Genomic DNA, 23,974 nt, shown 5'->3' on the forward strand with positions numbered 1-23,974 from the left:
TTCCTGTGCTAATTGTCTGAGAAGTCTAGGAAGATGGAGGCCTCCACTCTTTCCTATCAAGCTTACCGAATTGATGTCTATCCCCATGGAAGTCTGCGTTTGGCTGCCCGGAGGAGACTGAGGGATTGTGGAAGGGATAGAGACTGAGAGTGGGGGGAGCTGAACGCCTCGCTGCAAGCCGGAGGTCTGCATCAGAGAAGCATTGGGTGGTAAAGCACTGGCCACCTGGGTCTGCTGCTGCTGCTGCGCGCTTGTCTGGGTGAAGAACGGGTAGGGGGGAAGCTGCTGTTCCATGGAAAGCGCGTCCAACGCCACAGCCTTAAGAAGAAAAGGACAGAAGGACGATCAGTGCAGTGGAATCAGATTTCTTGGCGTGAAGGCTTCAGAAGGAGACACTTGACTCTATTATGCACACAACACTGTTCAATGCTTTATTTAAGGTAAAGGTAAAGGTTCCCCCGCACATGCGTGCTAGTCGTTTCCAACTCTAGGGGCCGGTGCTCATCTCCGTTTCAAAGCCGAAGAGCCAGCGCTTGTCTGAGGACGTCTCCGTGGTCATGTGGCTGGCATGACTAGACGCCAAAGGCGCACCTTCCCACCGTAGTGGTCCCTATTTTTCTACTTGCATTTTTACGTGCTTTTGAACTGCTAGGTTGGCAGAAGCTGGGACGAGTAACAGGCACTCACTCTGTTACGGGACACTCGGGATTCGACCCGCCAAACTGCCGACCTTCTGATTGACAAGCTCAGCGTCCTAACCCACTGAGCCACCACGTCCCTTTATTTATGCTTTATTTAGCCATAGTTTAATTGAGGGGGCCTTGGGGCTCTCTGAGCTTAGCTCCTTTCTTGCAGACATTTCATTATCCAACTAGGCAACAGCATCAGTGCATTGCTGGTCTTACCTAGTTGGCTAATGAAATGCCTGCAAGAAAACAACCAAGCTCCAAGAGCACCGAGGACCCCATAGTTCAACCTTCAGCTACAAATATTCTCTTCTATCAATAGTTTACTAATTATGCATTAACCACAATTTCCTGAGCTAACACAACGTGAGCTGCAAACCATGATTTACAGGCCAAGTCTGGGATTTACAGGGCACGCTAAGCTCTAAATAGGACTTACAAATGTATTATTATATTTGTTTGCCACCCATCTTGCCTCAGTGACTATATAGCTGAGTTCAGTTGATATGTTAAGCCAAATAAATCTTGCTGGGGCTTAGCCTGAATTGAGAACTGGGCCAGAGCAAACTCTTTAAATCAATGCAATGGGCACATTAATTTGTCTGATTGCCTGGAAATAGATTTGATTTCCCCCCCCCCCCCAGAAGGTACATTTAAAATGGGTCATTAATAACCAGATGCTGACATTTTGGAAGGCAACGTTCACGTTAGTTAATGAAACCCAAAATCTGGAGGGCAACAGGTTGCCCATCGTGGTTTGGCATTCCATCCAACTTCAAACAGGGACCAACATGGAATTATCACCAATTTATCCTTCCCATAAACCACTCAGTCTACAATTCAAGGGGAAATTGTGACGGAAAGAACATTTGCTACCAGAGTTGCTACACTGGTAAAGGCTTCCAGTTTGGATCATTCATCACTGATTGGGTCTATGACAGTGATGGCGAACCTTTTAGAGACCGAGTGCCCAAACTGCAACCCAAAACCCACTTATGTATCATCGGGTGCTGGGTGGGCGTGGCCCTTTGGGTGAATGTGGCCAATTGGGTGGGTGTGGCTGCAGTGGTAGCAGATTGGGTGGGGCTAAAAAGTTCAATCAATTCCAACTTTGCGAGAACTTTTTTTCCCCCCGAGAAGTTGATTAATTGAACCTTTTTTGGGGGGGGGGTACATGGCGACAGACGCCTAAAGCGAAAAGGTTTTATAAAACCCAGCTGAAGGCCTAGGACTGGGGCGACGGCACGCGTGCCCGCAGAGAGGGCTCTGTGTGCCACTTGTGGCACCTGTGCCATAGGTTCGCCACCATGGGTCTACTCTATAATGTTGTTATGCCATGGCTTTCAAGACCCCCTTCAGAGAATTCCCTCCTGTACCTGAGTAATCGGCGAAAGAGGCGAAAGCGTAGGAGACACTTGCTGGGACTGGCTTCTCCTTGAGTCTGTGTTCAGTGAGAGGGGGCTGACGGTTGGTTGCCGGTGCTGCTGGGAAGAGGCTGACGTGGTTGTCATTCCTGTCACCAACAGACAAAATTAGCGGGAGCCATAAGATGCCAGAGGGATTTTTCCAGACAAGATTTCCAAAACTACAGGTAGTTCTCGACTTACAACACTTCGTTTAGTGACCGTTTGACGGCACTGAGAAAAGTGACTTATGACCGTTTTTCATAACTTACGACCACTCCAGGGTTCTGTGATCAAAATTTAGACGTTCGGCAACTGGCTCATGTGGATGACGGTCTCAGTGTCCCGGGGTCATGTGATCGCTTTTTTGCGACCTTCTGACAAGCAAAGTCAATGGGGAAGCCAGATTTGCTTAACCGACGTGTTGCTGACTTAATAACCGCAGCGATTCCCTCAGCAACGGTGGCAAGAGAGGTTATAAATGGAGCAAAATTCATTTAGCAGCTGCCTTGCTTAGCAACAGAAATTTTGAACTCAATTGTGGTCGTAAGCCGGGAACTACCTGTAGTGGTATTCTAAAAGTCTTTTTTGGGGAATTGTGTTAATGGGGTGAAATGGAAACCTTGTAAGCAACTGTAGGCATCCATTTTGCCCCCCCCCTAGAAAAAAAGGCCTGATTTTTTTAAAATAACGCTGTTTTTAAGAGGTCAGACCATGAGGACTACCTCTATTCTTACGTGGTTGAATCAGAATATTATTAATATTTCTATTGCATCATTTCTCCAGGAGCTCACAAAACAGGCTGGAAAATATCTTTCAAAAATATCACCGGGATCAAATCAAATCGAATGTTTCAAAGGAAGGAGGACCTGAGTTTTGCTCCTTCTCCCATCTCAGAGTCATTTGATTAGTGAAATGGGCAGCATATATATTTAATGCATCAATAAAATCTCTCTACCTAATCACTCTTCCCCAAACTGACACCCTCCAGAGCAGCTATGCATCAAAATATCAGTGATTATCAGGCAGCATGCTGAATAAGAAAGCCCAGTTGAACAAATCTGGAGGATTTCAGGCTGGGAATGGATGTAGTATATAGCAGGGATCCCCAACCCTTGGTCCGTGGAGCAGTACCAGGCCGCGGCATGCCGGCAGTTGGTCCGCACAAACAAGCAAAGCCTCATCTGCAGGATGCTGGCAGCACACAAAACTGTGCCCCCTCCGGTCAGCGGAAAAACCTCTCTCCACAGAACTGGTCCTTGGTGACTGGAAGGTTGGGGACCTCTGGTATATAGCATCAGGTATGTTCGTGCCTTAGGTTAGTTAGTTAGTTAGTTTTTTATACACACACACACACACATACACACACACACACACACATATATATAAAGTGAATTGTCCCCAACACTACGCAGGTAGTCCTCAACTTACAATCACAATTGGGATCTGTTGCTATGCAAATGGTCGTTAAATGAGTCCTGCCTGATTTTACAACCTTTTTGTTACCGTTGTTAAGCGAACCACTGCAGTTAAATGAATCACATGATCGTTGAGTAAATCCGGCTCTCCCCCCCCCCTTTGGCTTTGCTTGTCAAACACCTGCTGGGAAAAGTTGCACGATCCCAGGATTCTGCAGCCGTTGTAAATACGTGCCGGTTGCCGTGTGCCTAAATTTTGGTCACATGATTGCGAGGCTGCTGCGACGGCTGTTAAGTAGGAGGACCAGTCCTAAGCCACTTTTTTTCACTACAGTCGTCGCTACACGAACGGCTGTTAAGTCGAGGACTATCTCTATCGTCCTCCAAACGCCAGACCAAAGAACACAGTCCTGGCTGAAAATAAACCTCCCGGACAAGACTGCAAGAAGATGCCGTTCCAGAAGGCATCTGACTGTGCCTGCAAACGCCTTACCCTGATTGGCTGTGCTGATCCCCATGTGCGTCAGATTGGCACTGAGGTTTCCGGTGCTGTTGGAACTGCTCAAGGATGGGAAAGTGGACTCTTCTGGGTCTAGCGGGGTTGGGAGTGGAGAAGGGAAGTGGATATTTGTCAGGTCCGGCAGTGATCCCCCTGTGTTGTGAGCCGCAGGGATAAGCGCAGTAGTGTTTTCTTGGTCAGCCGATGGAAAGATGCTGCATTTATGACGGAGACAGAGGGGAAAAAATATTTTGTTAATTGCGGGTCAAGACCTTCTGACTTATTGGAATTCACAGAAGTAAACAGGGTGTCTGAACCCAGTTATTGGGTGAGGCGTGCTTTCTTTATTGTCTTCCTGTGGGGTCTGCCATACTCCTGGTGGGAGGGGGGAAGCGATGGGTGTTACAATATACAATGTATCTTCTCCACTTGCTATAGCTGCTACAATGTCTCCTCTCCGCTTCCCTCTATCTGCCTGCTCTTTGATCTATTTCCCTTACTGCCAGCCTGGGGGTGAGAACAGAATGAATCTCCGGCCATCTAGCTGCGGAAGAACAGGCGCAAAGACCTAACAGCCTAACAAACCTTGGGAATGGCGTCTTATCAACCTCGTTCCCACATCGGCTTCATACCTGGAGATTGGCCCGTTTGAACTGACCGGATGGACTATTGGGGTAGGGTTTGCCAGTTTTCCCTTTAACCTATTGATTCGCCCGGGAAACCCTCAGATCCTACCTTTCATGCCTGCTGTCAACTTCTCCTAATAAAAGTTCCTTTTGAAATGAAGCTGTTCCCAAGGAGTTCTGCTTCCTTGGGAAGAGGGATTGAGGCAGGGTGATGCTTCCTGCCTGGAATCTGCATCATGACAATTTTATCTACTGCATTCTCCTTTCTTGCAAAAAGTAAGGATTCTCTTCAAGGCAGCGCTTACAAACAACCACCATCTTAACAGAAGTTAGCTATCTAGTACAGTGGGTGTCTAAAAATAGATAGGTATTTAAAAATAATTTTCTAGAAAATGTTAATCTTTAAAGATTTCTAAAAAAAACACTAATCAAGCTAAGTGCCTATAACAGAAAATGGGAGGGTTTCTACGAATAAGGTCTGCTGAGTACACCTTAAAACTCAGATCATATTTGCCCCATAAAAAGTCTCTTGGGGCCTTTTTTTTTTAGCCAAAACTCACATCTAGTAAAATATTCTGGGTTTCTATTCAGCTGAACTTCTGGGCCACAATCATTTGTTTCAGGTTTGAAATAAAGCAAAATTCCTATTTTGCGCACACCTCTAATGTCTCTATTACAACAAGCCACAAATGTGTGACTTGGATCATAGAGAATTATGTTAAGTGTGAATTGCTTGATGCAATTACAATCCTTAACTATATTTAACAGGGACCATGACTTGCCATAACATCAAAAAACATGGTTTGTTAATTCACGTATTTCAGAAAATGTGCTAAGCCAAATATCCAAGAGGGATGATCAAGAGTATTCTTGATGCTCCTTATTGAACAGCAACTACTAAAATTATTGCAAACCATTACATGGGACTTTTCAGTTATTCCATCTACTAAGAACACATACACACAAAAGAACGTAGATGTTTTCACAAAATGATGATGCTAGCTTCATATTTGCCCAGAAACCAAAAATGCCCTTTCCCTTTAAACATACTTGATTCCTGGAACTTCACAAGATTTAGGCCTTGAGGATCCTGTCTGAAAAAGAACAGAGCACAGTAGGTCAGCATGAGACACTCAGCTGCAAAAAACAAACAAACAAGCTAATCCAGTCTTTTAACTCCACCCCTCCCACTTAGGACGCTGAGCTTGTCGATCAGAAGGTCGGCAGTTTGGCGGGTCGAATCCCAAGTGCCGCGTAGCAGAGTGAGCGCCTGTTACTCGTCCCAGCTTCTGCCAACCAAGCACGTAAAAATGCAAGTAGAAAAATAGGGACCACTATGGTGGGAAGGTAACAGTGTTCCGTGCGCCTTTGGCGTCTGACCACGGAGACGTCCTCGGACAAGCGCTGGCTGTTCGGCTTTGAAACGGAGATGAGCACCGGCCCGTAGAGTTGGAAACGACTTGTGCGGGGGAACCTTTACCTTTAACATATATATATATATATATATATATATATATATATATATATATATATATATATATATATATATATATATATATATATATGGCTCTGAAAGTGGGGGATTTCATCTCCCTTTAAAAAAAAACTAAAAATGACAGAGTTGGAATATGCTGCAATTAGTAACACGAAATTCAATTTCTGATTGCTTGAAAATTAAAATAAAAAAAGTGTTCACAGAGTATTTCAGCCCTGGTTTATACACCGAACATACCGTTCACTTTAGGAGTCTGAAACGGCCCCTTTCACTTTTATATATCCGCTGTATTCTTAGAAGAAAGACCGCTATCTCTGACAGTTGCAATGGTATTAGTAGTTCATGCACCAGAGCCTCCACTTTGAACAGAATTAGTGCCAGTACCTTCTTAGTATCCCATCCTTGTTTTGAAAGATTCTTTTCGGTCTCTGGTGCATCTTCCTCCATGCCTGGAACCGTCAGTAATAAGACTACAGTGTGAGAAAGAATATATCAGCCAAGTGTGCTCTGAAAATCTGCCTTCCTGGGAAAGAGGAGTAGAGGGGATCCTTCACAGGGATATCCCATCTCCTTTGTTCTCAAGGACCTCTATAACATCAGAATTCTTGTGCGTGCTAAAAGTGAAGGCAGTCTGGGTCCCCCACACCACCCTCCTCAGTTTCTGATCCCCAGATATTGAAGGGAGGGGGACGAAAGGGATTCCCCCATGATTTGAACAACAACAAAAAAAAAGACGCTTCAACGTAGTTGAGGCCTCTGCTTTTATTAGGAAACGCTTTCCTTACATTCAAGCAAATGTAAGTAGAAATGGTTTTAGAAGGACAGTGAGGGCAAAACTGGGAGAAGGCTGGTGTGCGTGTCTACTGCCCCTCCACTCTTTAAAGCTCATGTGAGCCGAGTGGACAGCTGTGCAGGGCTACAGTGGGATGGAAAGAAGATGAAGATCAATTCACTCTTATCAGGAAAGTAAAAAGAGCTATTACTCAAGTAGAGTTACATTCTGCAGAAAGCATTTTTCAAAGCTTCTTTTAAGGGAAGATCATAGCTCAGTGACAAAACTACCGGCATCATCTTCCCATCATCCTGTGCGCCCCCACAGGGAGGGCCTTCTCAGGGTACCGCCGGTTAATGAATGCCGGCGGGTTATTCCCAGGGGAAGGGCGTTCTCTGTGGGTGCGCCTGCCCTATGGAACCAACTACCCACAGAACCTAGGACTGCCCCCGACCTTCGCTCATTTCGCCGGGATCTGAAAACTTGGCTCTTCGATCTGTTTGGTCCAGACTGTGGGGTTGTTAATTTAACTGGGTTTTAGATTTACTCTTGGGGCTTGAATTTAATTTGTTTTAATTGTTTTTAATTTTTTGTATTCATTGTTTTAACTGCCCTGTAAACCGCCCTGAGTCCTATGGGAATAGGGTGGTATACAAATCCAATAAAATAAATAAATAAATAAAATCTTCAATTTAAAATACATATCTGTATCTATATCTATATGTATATCTATCTATAGATATAGATATAGATATATCTAAATATCTACCTATATCTATCTATCTATCTATCTATCTATCTATCTATCTATCTATCTATCTATTGATCGATCGATATAGATATATAGATATATCTATCTATCTATTGATCGATCGATAGATCAAGAAGTCCAGGAGAGCTGCTACCTGATAACAAGAAACAAGGAGTAGGCCAAATAAATATACTAGCTTGGTGTGAAGTTCAGATATGATGAACACTAGGTTACCTACATCAGTACAGGTGAAACTCGAAAAATTAGAATATCGTGCAAAAGTTCATTTATTTCAGTAATGCAACTTAAAAGGGGAAACTAATATATGAGATAGACTCAATACATGCAAAGCAAGATAGTTCAAGCCGTGATTTGCCATAATTGTGATGATTATGGCTTACAGCTCATGAAAACCCCAAATCCACAATCTCAGAAAATTAGAATATTACATGCAATCAATAAAACAAGGAGCGTACATAGAACAATATCGGACCTCTGAAAAGTATAAGCATGCATATGTACTCAGTACTTGGTTTGGGCCCCTTTTGCAGCAATTACTGCCTCAATGCGGCGTGGCATGGAAGCTATCAGCCTGTGGCACTGCTGAGGTGTTATGGAAGACCAGGATGCTTCAATAGCGGCCTTCAGCTCTTTTGCATTGTTCGGTCTCATGTCTCTCATCTTTCTCTTGGCAATGCCCCATAGATTCTCTATGGGGTTCAGGTCAGGCGAGTTTGCTGGCCAATCAAGCACAGTAATTCCACGGTCACTGAACCAGATTTTGGTGCTTTTGGCAGTGTGGGCAGGTGCCAAGTCCTGCTGGAAAATGAAGTCAGCATCCCCATAAAGCTCGTCTGCGGAAGGAAGCATGAAGTGCTCCAAAATCTCCTGGTAGACGGCTACATTGACCCTGGACTTAATGAAGCACAGGGGACCAACACCAGCAGATGACATGGCTCCCCAAATCAACACAGACTGTGGAAACTTCACACTGGACTTCAAGCATCTGGCAGTGTGTGCCTCTCCATTCTTCCTCCAGACTCTGGGTCCTTGGTTTCCAAATGAGATGCAAAAGTTGCTGTCATCAGAAAAGAGGACTTTGGACCACTGAGCAACAGACCAGGTCTGTTTTTCTTTAGCTCAGGTAAGACGCTTCTGACGTTGTTTGTTGTTCAGGAGTGGCTTGACAAGAGGAATACGACATTTGAAGCCCATGTCCAGGATCCGTCTGTGTGTGGTGGCTCTTGATGCACTGACTCCAGCCTCAGTCCACTCCTTGTGAAAGTCCCCAACACTTTTGAATGGCCTTTTCCTGACAATCCTCTCCAGGCTGCGGTCATCCCTGCTGCTTGTGCACCTTTTTCTTCCACACTTTTCCCTTCCACATAACTTTCTATTAATGTGCTTTGATACAGCACTTTGGGAACATCCAACTTCTTTTGCGATTACCTTTTGAGGCTTTCCCTCCTTATGGAGGGTGTCAATGATGGTTTTCTGCACAACTGTCAGGTCAGCAATCTTCCCCATGATTGTGATTCCTACTGAACCAAACTGAGAGACCATTTAAAGGCTCAGGAACCCTTTGCAGGTGTTATGGCTTAATTAGCTGATTAGAGTGGGACACTTTGAGCCTAGAATATTGCACCTTTTCACAATATTCTAATTTACTGAGGTTGTGGATTTGGGGTTTTCATGAGCTGTAAGCCATAATCATCACAATTATGACAAATCACGGCTTGAACTATCTTGCTTTGCATGTATTGAGTCTATCTCATATATTAGTTTCCCCTTTTAAGTTGCATTACTGAAATAAATGAACTTTTGCACAATATTCTAATTTTTCGAGTTTCACCTGCATGTGAACCTTGAGAAGAGATGAAAGTTCAGAGATGTACTATTGAATGCTGATTCTCTCAGCATATCCCTGAAAAGCAGAGGAGTATAGGAAGCTGCTTTGGGCTTGATCACATTACTAGTCCATCTAACACAGTAATGTGAATTTCTCTATTCATTGTATTTATTTGATTTATTTGGATGCAAGAATTGGGGGGGGGGTTTGAGAGAGGAACCCAACTATTATTTGCCATAATTCATTACAATGCATTATCTATGTCAGGGGTCTTCAAACTTGGCCCTTTGATGACTTGTGGACTTCAACTCCCAGAATTCTTCAGCCAGGCATGCTGGCTGAGGAATTGTGGGAGTTGAAGTCCACAAGTCATGAAAGGGCCAAGTTTTGAAGACCCCTGATCTATGTTTGTATAAACATAACTGTTAACATACTTTTCAGTGTTTTCGGCGAGTCTATTTCTGTTCTGACTCTTCCTCTTCGGGATCAAATACGCATTCAGCCAAAATAACTTCAGCGTTTGGACAGCATTTTTCAAATGTGAAAGTTCACAATCTTTGCTACATCTCTCCAATTCTCTCTCTCTCACACACACACACACACACACACACACACACACACACACACGCCTCTAGCGAAGTTTACAGGCAATCTTACAGCTTTTTTTCCCCACAACTCCTGGTTTGTGCTTGCTTTTTTTTAAAAAAAGTCACCTCTTTTTTGCTGCATATCCTGTGACCCAGCTGAGAAAGGCTCTGTCTGGGTGGGGTTCATTGTGCTCTGGTGCAGGGCAGAATCAGAATTGGTCCTAGTGACAAAGGGGAAGAAACCATTACGATGCTAGCCAAGTAGAAAAAAGCATTTGCGATGTACACATTTTTTTCACTGGAAGCAAAAATTACGCTCCCCAGCTGCTAAGTATTCCTCATATCCCATAAGATATTCTGCTGGATAGTTTATAGCCACAGTTTTTTTTTATTGAACTAATAACCAAGCACGATGCAAATGACATTAATGGCACAACTATAAGAGTACCTAAAAGGACTATTGCCTTTACTTTCATGAGCACAGCAAGCCATTCAAACTGACTGCAGAGGTCTGTTCCAAACTCATCGCAGCTGACGTAAAGCGGGTGATTAAAAAAAAAAAACAGGACCTTGCTAACTTTTCTATTGTGAAAGTCCCTATTTTGTGCATATGTGTGAACAACACTAAGTGAATTTATCATGTTTTTTTTTTAACACGGTAGCTTTCTCCCTCTTCGTTGCAGGCTTGCTTCTTAGGATAACTGACTCTTTGGTTTAATGTTTCTGTGGTGGTTCTTGCCACTTTTATTTAACGTTAGGGGTTGCACATAAGCGCTGACAACCAATTCAATCTCTGAAAATCAGAGCCAAAATAGCTAGACTTTAAAACTGACATACTCACAGCACGCTCTATTTATGGTTGCCCACTAAGTGCTCAGTTAACGTTTGGTGAGACCGTCAGTTCCTTACACTCAACGTTCAAAATGTCGCTCCTTTCTTTTAGAATTTATGTACATTGAGATCGGAGTATGTGAAAGACCAGAGTGACACGCATATGAGGCTGCCCTTCCACTGATACCACCCTCAGAGTTATTTCTGAAGTTCCATTCCTTGCCTTCGAGAAAAAAAGGCAGATAAGCAACTTGGAAGCTGTTTCTGTTTTTGTCTATCTTAGAAATGTTTAAGGACTGTCTTTAAATATGGGAAGGACTGCAATGAAAAAGATAAGAGCGGGCTTGTCTCCATCACTTCAGAGGGTGGAATTAAGTAAGGGACCTTGCTGGGAAGAAAGTTAAAAAAGCATCCTTTTAAAAAAGATGTTTAAAAATGTTTAAAAATCAGGGAAGTGCTCCTGAAGCTGGAGTGTTTTCCTGCTGGAGATAATTCAACAGAGGCTACTTTGAAGACATGGAAGATGAATCCTGGCGTGTATAATTTGCTTGGAGTACTGGACAGAATTAGATGTCCTGCATGATCATTCAACCTGTGGCCAACATGTGACCGCTAGTATATGAAACATGTGGCCACTAGTATATACACAGACAGCAAACCCCACTCCCTTCTAGCACTGAAGATGTGACCAAGTTAAGCAACGAAACATCTGCAAGAAAACAAGCAAACTCAGTGAGCACCAAGGACCGTCTGGAATGCTTTGGAACACTTTTCCTAGATTATATATTAGGGAAACAAAATGTTCAGAGAGAGATTGATTTCCTAAGCTTTTACAATTATTTCATTCTGCCGCTATGGTTTTTAATTTGTTTTGTTAATGTTGTTTTGACTATGTGAGGTATTTATACTAATTGTTGCCTGCGTTGGAGTAGAAGTAGTGAGGAGAAAGATACCAATGAAGGCACTTAAGTTTAGAAGAGTAGATAGAACCATTACAGATACACTTCAGGAACAACGACTGCCCACATTCCAACCCCGGATTTAATTATGGTGGTTAGTCAACTGTGGTCGTAAACCATTACCAGTCCTAACCTGGGTTCTTATTTAATGCAGTGCCTTATTTAAACTGTTGGTAAATTTAATCAAATAAGATATGGTCCAGGATTGGCAGTCTACTAGCTTTTAATGTTTTTACTATAAAGAGCATACAATTAAACATGCAGACACATACCTAATTAGTTAAACTAATAATTATAATTGTTTTGTGAAATAATTTTTTTTAATCCAAATTACATGTCGCCCATCTCAGTGAGTGACCCCTGGTTGGCTGAATAAATTAGATAGGTAAATAAATATTTCTTGGATGATACGATATATAGTCTTTATGATATATAGTCTTTACCGGGCAAAAATATGCTTTTAAGAGATTGATGTGTAAATTGAAAAATTAGACTTTTGTATTTCAAAATTATTGCATACATACCTTCTCCAGCTTGTATCTGAAGGAGGAGACAGATAGACAGTACCATATGGACAGCTATCCACGTAAATTAGACAATTAAGGGAGAAATATTTTTTAGATGTTTCTTTCCCTCAATAAATCTTTTTCAAAACCCCCCCACACTTTTTGCCCTATTTGTTCTCTTCTTTTGGAAAGAAATAATGACTTGTTGTTAGTATGATGCCATTATTTTTCCAGGCCTGCTGTATTCTTTTAGTGTTCCCAACCACTCAGGATCACATAAAACAATGATATAGAACCAAACCAAAGTAAGCATGGGACAACACTGTGAAATCAGCTAGAGCCGTGGTGGCGAACCTATGGCACACGTACCACAGGTGGCACGCAGAGCCCACTCTGTGGGCTCGCGCACCGTCAGCTGGGTTTTATAAAACCTTTTCGTTTTAGGCCTTCGCTGCCGTGTGCAAAAAAAAAAGGTTCAATCAATTTCAACTTCTCGCGGGGAAAAAAAGATCTCGCAAAGTTGGAATTGATTGATTGAACTTTTTAGTCCCACCCACTCTGCCATTACCACCACAGCCACGCCCACCCAATGGATCACGCCCACCCAATGGGCCACGCCCACCCGGCACCTGCCGATACATAAGTGGGTTTTGGGTTGCAGTTTGGTCACTTGGTCTCCAAAAGGTTCGCCACCACTGAGCTAGAGCAAAGCCAATAGACTCTATTTATATGTCCACTAAAAAGCACAGAACACTAATTAAAGAACAAAGTGCCTTGAAATTCATGCCGATTAGCCTAGGAATTGTTTTGAAATAACGGAAGTCTGTACTTTGTCCTCCCCAACTCTATTTTAAAGAGAAGAAAAAGTGTTTTGCCATTGCTATGGTTCCACCCTTGCTCATCTAATAAAAAATCATCGTCAGATCTAAGAATATTCCCGCTTACCCCACCCTACTCATGCCATTTATCAAATCAAAGGATATCTGTCTTCCATGCTTATCCACAGAGAGAGGGCGCCGATGTGGTGAGCCAAGGCGATTCCTGTCACGATATACCCTGTCTACCAATCCATGGTGTCGATTTGTCCTACTGGTGTCCAACCCAGATGGCTGAAAGGGAGTCTAAAGAAAAGACAAGAGGAAGAGATGAAAATGCAATCTACTGGATGTTCCACCATAGGATCAGGCTGCTGGAGGGAGATAAGTCATGTGACTATCTCATCTCTGGGGAAATTGGCATGGTAAAAAGAGTGTGAAACCTCTAAAGCAGGGGTCTTCAAACTTGGCCCTTTGATGACTTGTGGACTTCAACTCCCAGAATTCCTCAGCCAGGCACACGTGCCTGGCTGAGGAATTCTGGGAGTTGAAGTCCACAAGTCATCAAAGGGCCATGTTTGAAGACCCCTAGCTCTAAAAGATTTAATATTCAGGCACACATACAGGTAGTCCCCAACTTACAACAGTTCACTTATGAAGGTTTGAAGTTACAATGACACTGAAAAAAAAATGACTTGTAACAGTTGTTCATACTTGTAAAGTATCGCCATTGCAGCATCCCCGGGGTCATGTAATCAAAATTCAGATGCTTGGCAACTGACTCATGCTTACAACGGTTGCAGTGTCCCAGGATCATGTGATCGCTTTTTGCAACTTTCTGACAAGCAAAGTCAATGGGGAAGTTGTTAAGTGTTACTCACTTAACAACTGGAGTGATTCAGTTAACATCTGTGGCAGAAAAGGTGGTTAAAATGAAGCAAAACTGACTTAGCGACTGTCTCATTGGGGCAACAGAAATTTTGGGCTCATTGTGGTCATAAGTCAAGGACTACCTGTGATTTATACGGACACGTTTAACTGGTTTCTACTGTTCCCATCGTTCTTCTGAGCAGAGCTGGTAAAATTCACCTGGAAGGACATGTCCATCGCACTGCTGCCAATCTGATTGACATTTGGCAAGGATCCTCCATAGTACTGGCCACGGCTCTGCCCCAACTGCAAATACTGGGTCTTCTGTAGCTGTAACTAGAAAACAAAAGATGGAGAGGTTAAGTGAGAGAAAAGGAGCGTTCTCGTGTTGGTTAGGAAGAGATAACTGGAAGCTTCCTGTGAAATTTTCAGTAGACGGAGACGGTCCGAATTTAGTGCTGAGCATAATGAATGTACAGATTGAACAAGGATCAGGTCCAGTCCCAGGCTGCTAAAGATACAGCTGTTAAGACTGACAGGTTAAGGCTACAGGCACTAATGAACAGACTTGGAATAAGGCGGTTTATTAATGTTTATTGTTGATTGCCATTTTTACCCTGGTTGTTTCCGCTAAGCTGCCCAGACTCATGCTGTTCAAGTCGGGTAGTCGTGTAAATTCTTTAAACAAACAAGCAAACCAAAGAGATGTTTAGAGTTGGAAAGTGGGTGACAAAGCTCAATCTTACCACTGACTCAGAGCTGAACAACGTTGTCTGCAGTAATTCAAATCTCTACTGCAACACACAGGCTTTGCATTAGGCATGTGCCAGAAATGTAGAATGCATTTTCTTTTAAACCCAGAATAAACCAATTGAGTTTTGTTTGTTTTTTTGGAAGTCCTGCTGACTGGCTGTGGAGGGATTGCAACATTATTTGCCTGATGGGATGGGGTTGGGTTTTTATTACTTTTAAATGTGTTTTAACCTATTTAAGAGTTCTGGGCACTTGTTTAATCTTTTTTAATTTTTGTATTCTGTCTTTTTAACATGTATTGCTCTGTTCACCACCCTGAGTCCTTCGGGAGAAGGGCGGTATACAAATAAAATTAATAATAAAATTAATAATTATTTTGGGGGGGTGAAGGCAGTGGGTGAGTCCCAAAAGTTGGGGTAGGCAACTATGGCAACTGTGGACTTCAACTCCCAGAATTCCTGACAAAGCAGGACTGGTTCGGGAATTCTGAGAGTTGAAGTCCACAGATTGTAAAGTTACCGTAGTTGCCCATTCTGCTCAGAAGTCGAGAAAGTACCGTCATCCTACAGATCCGTGGAGAGTCATATTCATACCTCTAGAACCTCATGGGAGAACAACACATCTCTTTAAGGCTAGAAAACATGCTCATAGTGCAGACATGTCAAACAGAAGGCCTGGGGGCCGGATCCGGCCCACAAAGTGGTTTCATGCAGCCCGCGAAGCCATCCTGGAAACAGTGAGGGAACGGCCCCCACTGCCTTGGCCCTGGCCCAGAGACCCTCCTTCTGCCAGAGACCCTCAGATCTGTCCCACTCCTGCCCAGGCCCCCATAGGCACCCTTGATACGAACGATGTAGAGCTGGCCATGCCCACCCAGTAGGCCATACGCACTCTAGCCACGCCCACCCAGTAGGCCACGCCCACCCGGCCCCTTGAGGGCAACCACAATGTTGATGAAAATGAAATTGAGTTTGACACCCCTGACATAGTGCATCGTATCTCAGAAGCCTCGAGAAAAGAAACTTTCCTCCTTCACAGCACCCAGCTGGTACTAAGCAAAAACTGCCTCTTGTAATACACACAGCTGTGCTTGCTGAGCTTCTCTTGTCTTGTTGGAAAAAAAACCCCTCTTATCTCACTCTTACTATGCAATTCTTCACCCAAACAATGTGGGGTGTTTTGTTTTGTTTTTTCTTAAAGGGGTGTTTAGGATTATGCTATTGAGAACGGTCTTTCAAAGATTTTTCTCAAAATTCAACCTGAATTTAAAGATCCCATAGATCTATTGCAGTGCTTCTTAAAAGCCGAGATAAATTTGCTTTTAATTAGACTTTAGAACAGGAGGAGCAGGAGGAAGATGGGGAAACAACGTTGCTTTGATTTCGAATAATTCCACTAGCTTTGATTTCAAATAATTCCATGACTTTCTTTTCTTTAATATTCAGAAAACAGCAGGTTGACATTCAGCAAAGCAAGGTTAACATTCAGAAAGCAGCAGGCCCAGATAACAGCCCTGGGCATGCTCTTAGGGAACGTGCAGACAAGTTGGCTTGTGTTCTTACAGATATTTTCAATCTTTCACTGCAGCTGGCAGTGGTCCCATTGTGTTTTTAGATGGCCATTATTTTGCCAGTGCCAAAAAAAAGTCTACAATTACGGGTCTCTATGATTACCATCCAGTTGCACTTACATCCATCATTATGAAAAGCTTTGAGAAGCTGATAAAGGACGTTATCAGTTTGCTTACTCTCCAAATCTCTCTACAGAGGATGCTATTTCTTCTGTTCTGTTCGTCTCTTCTGCTCATCTGAGTTTGGCGCACTTGGAGCTAAGAAACACTTGTGCGAATGCTTGTTTGTCGACTTCAGTTCGGTATTTAGTACAATCATTCTTCAGCATCTAGTAGACAAACTGGGCCTTTTAGGCTTGAATGCTCCTTTGTGCAACTGGATTCTCGATTTTCTTATTGACAGGCCCCAGTATGTGCGAGCTGGGACTAATATTTCTAACACCATTTTCTTGAGCACACGTTCTCCTACGTCGGCTGTTTTTCACCCGACTGATCCACGACTGTTTTATGTTATGTTTGTCAGCAAACCTATGGTGAAGTATGCAGACGATACAACGGTAGTGGGTCTTGTTGAAGACGACAGTGAGGGTGCTTATCGCAAGACAATAGAGGGTTTGGTGAACTGTGTAACAGCAGCCTCGTTTTAAACATAGGAAAAACTAAAAGCGATCATTGTCAATTTCGGAAAAGGCAGGCACAGCCACACAGCTCTGTGTATTAATGATTCACCTGTGGAGGTGGTGAGCAGCATCAAGTTTCTGGGTGTGCAGCTAACGAGTAGGCTAGCTTGGTCACTCAACAGTGAAACTCTGATGAAGCAGGCACAGCAGTACCTGGATTTTCTGCGTCACATGAGAAAAATACATCTTCCTTGCCCTGTCATTACCACTTTCTACAGAGGACGATCAACAGCAGCCTGTCATAACGTATTGTCTGGTTTGGCAGCATTATAAGGCAGGAAGGACCCCCTTCCTCAAAGCTTTTAACAACTATTTTATTGTAACAAGTTATCGGTTATACAACTGACACCACTTTCTTTTACGCACACACACACACACACAGTTCCCACTAGTTATAGAGTAAAACCAAATACCTGAAAATACATTTCTCCTATAGGTAGACAGGGACCTAGCCTGCGCCCTCATTCCAGTAACGTTATTATCGCACAGGGTCAATAAAATAAAATAAAAGCATTTCAAACCTATACGCCTCAACTTTTCATCCCCTAACTTGGTGTAAGGGATGCAGCAAAATCATCTGCATTTTAAGGCCGTCATTTTAATTACCACTTCATCGTGCATGAAAATATATAAAATCTCCCTTTCTAAAAAAAAAAAAAAAAGCTGCTGACAGGTAGAACACCTGCTTTGAAAGGCAGCATTTTTCTTCCCATGAACCATCAGACCATTCACGATGCACGGGACGCAGGTGGTGGCTGAGAGGAGAATATAATCCACCCCTTATTCTGCATCTTCCTGGTCAGGAAACTAAACCTTGCAGTTCTGCCTAGAGAAACAACCCCTAACAGAACCTCCATCTCTTTGGTCTTAACAGAAATTTGAGAATGCAGAGTCAAGAGAAGGTCTTTTAACGATCCACGTAACTCCCCCAAGAGAGAATGGAGCTCATTATGCTACTGGTATGGCTGTCTAATTAAAGCTTCCATTGATTTTAGTGGAGATGTTCTCTCCTACTGATGTAGGAAAAGAGAATTTCAAGGCCAGAGGCTGGTGTGGAGCTATCCATGGTCCTGGTTTTAGCATTCGCCTCCCGATGGAAATCTCTAACTTCACCCAACCTTGACTGCAGAGATTTGGGTGTTTTAGTAGGTCTCGCCCTACCAAAATCCAGCCTTGCCTGATGTTACTGCTGTGAGCCTAAGATAATTGCAATCTTATTTTTTTTTTTTAAAATAAACACATTTAAAATTCATGCAAGGATGGGATTAGATCAGGGCTCGTCAAACTAGGCCCTTTTATGACTTGTGGGCTTCAACTCCCAGAATTCCTCAGCCAGGCACGCGAGTTGAAGTCCACAAGTCATAAAAGGGCCAAGTTTGAAGAGCCCTGGATTAGATGACTCTTTGATCCAGCAAAGTAAAGGAAGCTTGCTTGGTTGTTTAATTATTAGCAATCCCTGTAATCCACTCAAATCCCCAAAGACTCTGGATAGCATACAAACAAACAAAAACAAAGAGTGATAACAAAAATCACAAGTTGAATACCTAGTGTAGATTCTATCCATTAGACCATCTAAGAACTGAGTTATTTACTTGATTTATAAGCCACCTCAATTGCCATAGCAACTTTTAGACAGCAGAAAATAACAAATAAATTTAGAACAACAAAGTGAGAAAATAATCACCACAAAAATATTAAGAACCCATGTTAATGAAACAACACAAAGATTACACAGCCTACCAACAGACTCTTAACAGCCTTCGTGCACCGGAATACAGGGAGTCTTCAACTTACAACTGCAATTGAGCCCAAACTTTCTCTTGCTAAGTGAGACAGGTTGAGTTTTGCCCCATTTTACGACCTTTCTTTCCGCAGTTATTAAGCGAATCACTGGAGCTGATAAATTAGTAACTTGGTTATTAACTGAATCTGGCTTCCCCATTGACTTCGCTTGTCAGAAGGCCGCAAAAGGGGATCACGTGACCCCCTCGGTGACACAACAACGGTCAAAAGAATGAACCAGTCGCCAAGCCCCTGAATTTTTGGTCACATGATCCCCGGGATGCTACAAAGATTGGAACTGTGAAAAATGGTCAGTTACTTTTTTCAGTGACGTTGAACAGTCACAAAATGTTGTAAGTCGAGGACTACCTGCAACTGAACAATACCGTTACCTGCTGATCAGGGGCTAAGATCCAATAACCGCATATCATCTGCACACTGAGGCTACCTCGCCTCATGTAGCCAGAGAGCTTCACAAAATGGCACCATGCAGCTTTTGATCAGGAGTGGGGAAAGCCGCTGAGTCCCGAAAGTCCAACAGTGCAAAGAGATCCAAGCAGTGGCACAGTAAACCTCCTTCCCAACTCTTGCAGGTGGATCCCATGATTGGTGACCTTCCATACATCAAGTAGGACCAAGGCAAATAGCGCTACGCTAACCCAGTCCCAAGAGATGACACCGACTTGGAGTATTTTATTTATTTGGCCAAGTGTGATTAGACACACAAGGAATTTGTCTCCGGTACAAAAGCACTCACTGTACTTGCAAGGCAACAGAGAAAATAATACTAACAACATCTAGCCTGGTCCTTGTTAACAACTGAGGTGGTATAAATGTATGTACAGGCAGTCCTTGACTTACAACAGTTCGTTTAGTGACCATTCAAAGTTACAGCAGCACTGAAAAAAGTGACCTATGGTCAATTTTTGACACGACTGTTGCAGCATCCCCGTGGTCACGTGATCAAAATTCAGCCACTTGACAACTGACTCATATTTATGACAGCTGTAGTGTCCCCGGGGTCACGTGATCACCTTTTGCGACCTTCTCACAAGTAAAGTCAGTGGGGAAGCGAGATCCGCTTAACAACCAGTTTTACTGACTTAACAACTGCAGTGATTTAATTAAGAACCGTGGCAAGAAAGGTTGTAAAATGGGGCTTGCTTAGCAAAAGCCATTTTGGGCTCAGTTGGGGTCATAAGTCAAGGACTACCTGTAATTTATGTTTGGCACAGCTCCCATCTTCCTCAGGACACACAAGTCCCATAAACACGTCAAGGTAGTGCCTCACTGGGGGATAATACCAATAAAAGGGCAAAGCAAAGAAGACAATAAAAGGAATAAATAATACTACTACAGCCATACTCTATGGACCGATAGACATACATAATAGATAGAACTGCGAGATTTAGGTGTTCAGCAGAGGTGGCTTCTTGAGAACAGAATATATCACCTCTATCCTTTCATTACAGGTGAAAAGGATGGAAATTCACACAAGGGTGAATTTTTCACTGCAGAACCCATTCACGATGCACCTTCCTGACAGTCTTCATCAACCAGGAAGGACATGGATGTTATATGCCTGTGACAGGGCTAATAATCTCAAGAACCTTGTCCACTTGCTTTCCTTGTCCACAGGCTCAAGCGCCGTACAACGAAGGCCGCTGCTTTAGCCAACTTTAGCTCGGATCTGCCTATCCAGAGTCCAACCTGGAATGAACCTGAGCAATTTTGTTTCCAGATGTGTAGAATATTCCTCATGGCATCTCTTGAAATGCATTTTCATACCTTTCCTTTCTTAAGAGACTCTGGGTCACAGTTAGTCCTTGACTTCCATCCGGGTGCTTAGCAACTATTCAACGTTACAACGGATTCCCCTCCAAAACTTCTTATGACCAGGATTCAATTTTCCAACATCCACCCACTCCTCCCGTGGTCACGGGATTGCATTTTAGGTACTCGGCAATCAGTCTGCAGTTATGGCCATTTGCAGCATCTCGCAGTCACATGACCGTAATTGGCAATATTTTTTTTTGTGCTGGAAACCAGCATTTATTTCTGGTTACCGATATATATATATGTTTTCTGAGGTTTTCGCGGGTGTTTGTATGTGGATCTTTGGTCATTCGTTTTTTCCCCCACGTAGAATTGAAGGTGTAAGAGCAATGTTTCGACGGAATCCCATCCGTCATCATCAGGCTGGTGGCTTCAGCTTCCTTCTTCAGCTTCCTTCCTTCCTTCTCCCAGAAGAAGGAAGCTGAAGCCACCAGCCTGATGATGACGGATGGGATTCCGTCGAAACGTTGCTCTTACACCTTCAATTCTACGTGGGAAAAAACCCGAATGACCAAAGATCCATATATATACATATACATATATATATATTTATTTTATTTATTTATTAGTTACATTTATATACCGCCCTATTCCCTGAGGACTCAGGGCGGTTTACAGGGAGTTAAAAATCCACCATATAAAAGTTAAAAACCAAATTAAAAAAATATTAAATTAACCCTGTATACATTAAAACCCCAATTAAAAATTTCTCCTCAGCCTGGGCCTGAGAGCTCAAAGAGCCAGGTCTTCAGGCCCCGGCGGAATGATCGGAGGTCGGGGGCAGTCCTCAGCTCCACCGGCAGCTGGTTCCAGAGGGCAGGCGCTCCCACAGAGAAGGCCCTATCCCTGGGTGTCACCCGCCGGCAATCTCTCACCGGCGGCACCCTAAGCAGACCCTCCCTGTGGGAGCGCACTGGGCGAAGGGCGTTTGATGCCGGCAGCAGGTGTTCCCTCAAATAGCCCGGACCCAGGCCATGTAGGGCTTTATAGGTAATAACCAGCACCTTGAATTTCACCCGGAGGGCAACCGGAAGCCAATGCAGCTCGCGGAGTAGAGGTGTTACATGGGAGTATCGGGAAACCCCCATAACAACTCGCGCGGCCGCATTCTGCACCAGTTGAAGCCTCCGAGTGGTCTTCAAGGGCAGCCCCATGTAGAGAGCGTTACAGTAGTCCAAACGGGAGGTCACGAGCGCATGAGTAACTGTGCGTAGGGCATCTCGGTCCAGATAGGGACGCAACTGGCGCACCAGGCGAACCTGTGCAAAAGCCCCCCTGGTCACGGCTCCTATGTGGTCTTCAAAATTGAGCCGTGAATCCAGGAGGACGCCCAAGTTGCGAGCCCTATCAACGGGGGGTAACACCTCACCCCCCATCGTTAGAGGTGGAATAACTTGGTTAACCCGAGATGCCGATATGCACAGCCACTCAGTCTTGGCGGGATTGAGACGAAGCCTGTTTCTCCCCATCCAGACCTGAACCGCCTCCAGGCACCGGGACATCACGGAGAGGGCATCGCTGGGTTGGTTCGGGGTGGAAAGAAAAAGTTGGGTATCATCAGTGTACTGGTGATACCCCACCCCGAAACCACGAATGATCTTGCCCAGCGGCTTCATATAGATGTTGAACAGGAGAGGCGAGAGGACCGACCCCTGAGGGACTCCACAAATGAGAGACCTCGGGGTGGATCTCTGCCCTCCTGTCAACACCGACTGCGAGCGGCCCTGGAGGTAGGAGGAGAACCACCGTAGAACGGTGCCTCCCACTCCCAACCCCCTGAGACGCCGCAGCAGGATACCATGGTCGATGGTATCGAAAGCCGCTGAGAGATCTAATAGGACCAGGACAGAGGAGCAACCCCTGTCCCTAGCCCTCCAGAGATCATTCACCAGCGCGACCAATGCCGTCTCCGTGCTGTATCCGGGCCTGAAGCCCGATTGGTACGGGTCCAGATAATCAGTCTCCTCCAGGAACAGAGGGAGCTGATGCGCCACCACACTCTCAACAACCTTCGCCAGAAAGTGAAGGTTGGAGACTGGATGATAGTTGTTTAAAACAGCCAGGTCCAAAGCAGGCTTCTTGAGAAGGGGCCTCACCACCGCCTCCTTCAAGGCGGCAGGGAAGACACCCTCCTTCAAAGAAGCAGTTATTACTGCATGGAACCAGCCTCGTGTTCCCTCCCGAGCCGCATAAGCTAGCCAGGAGGGGCACGGATCCAACAAACAGGTGGTGGTGCTCAGTCTCCCCATGATCCTGTCCACATCATCAGGGGAAACAGGGTCGAACTCAGTCCAGATAACATGCTCAAGACCGCCTGATTCCTCCACGTCAGACTCTGCCCAGTCAGAGTCCAAGCCGGTCCGGATCAGAGCGATTTTGTCCGCCAGATGGTGACTAAACTCCTCGGCTCGTCCCTGCAAGGGATCCTCTCTCACCTCCTGGTTAAGGAGGGAGCGAGTCACCCTAAACAGGGCGGCCGGGCGATTATCTGCGGACGCGACAAGGGCGGCAAAGTAGTTAGACTTCGCCGTCCTTATCGCCGCAAGATAAGACCTTATAAAGGTTCTTAACTGCAATCGGTCGGATTCGGACCGGCTGGATCTCCAACCGCTCTCTAGACCTCGTCTCCGACGCTTCATCTCCCGGAGCTCCACAGAGAACCATGGGGCCCAACGGGATCTGCGCCGAGTCAGAGGTCGCATGGGTACAACGCAGTCGAGTGCCCTGGTGGCAGCCGTTATATATATATACATATATACACACATACATATGTGTGTGTGTGTGTGTGTGTGTGTGTGTGTGTGTGTATGTGTATATGTATATGCAGTGCTTTTTTTGTAAAAGAAAAAGGTGCCGGAACGCACACGTCATACAACCCGCCTTGCCTACACTACAAGGTTCCATCCAAAAAAGGTGCCGGAACTCCGTTCTGAGCGTTCTCTGAGGAAAAAAGCCCTGTGTATGTGTATATGTATATATTACCCCTCAATGGATGGAACCCTCCCCCAAGCTCATAATAGGCTTGAAAATGCCCAAAGATGTGTGACAAATTTGATCCATGTACCTGGAGGCAACTGGACTTTTGTTTTCCTTGCAGCCGTTTTCCTTGTCATCGCCTTCAAGGAAAAACAAGAAAATCCAGCTGCCTTTTGGAAAAAGCACCTTTGTGACCTAAAGAAGACCATTTTTGAGTTATGCATCCTATTTCATTTGCAAATGGATAAGATAAGTTCAAACACCATTTTTAGATTTAGGTCACAATTCCAGCAAGTAAGGAAAAATCTCA

At 44.3% G+C, this 23,974-nt stretch overlaps 1 protein-coding gene across 2 annotated transcripts in view; it reads right to left on the minus strand.

The window, feature by feature from the left end:
• Positions 1-23,974, minus strand: part of CRTC1 (CREB regulated transcription coactivator 1) — a gene marked incomplete at its 3' end in the record, with an annotated part of 93,039 nt that overhangs the window by 19,262 nt on the left and 49,803 nt on the right. For both annotated transcript variants that reach the window (XM_083363763.1, XM_083363764.1), the window contains exons 2-10: positions 14,287-14,403; positions 13,366-13,503; positions 12,401-12,462; positions 10,213-10,307; positions 6,512-6,597; positions 5,683-5,726; positions 4,001-4,221; positions 2,063-2,199; positions 67-318 (exon numbers count right to left, since the gene is read on the minus strand). In XM_083363763.1, the coding sequence (XP_083219889.1) occupies positions 67-318; positions 2,063-2,199; positions 4,001-4,221; positions 5,683-5,726; positions 6,512-6,597; positions 10,213-10,307; positions 12,401-12,462; positions 13,366-13,503; positions 14,287-14,403 (1,152 nt within the window). The remainder of the gene's footprint in view (positions 1-66; positions 319-2,062; positions 2,200-4,000; positions 4,222-5,682; positions 5,727-6,511; positions 6,598-10,212; positions 10,308-12,400; positions 12,463-13,365; positions 13,504-14,286; positions 14,404-23,974) is intronic.

Source organism: Vipera ursinii (genome assembly GCF_947247035.1).
Source record: "Vipera ursinii genome assembly, chromosome: 1".
NCBI classification, from domain to species: domain Eukaryota; kingdom Metazoa; phylum Chordata; class Lepidosauria; order Squamata; family Viperidae; genus Vipera; species Vipera ursinii.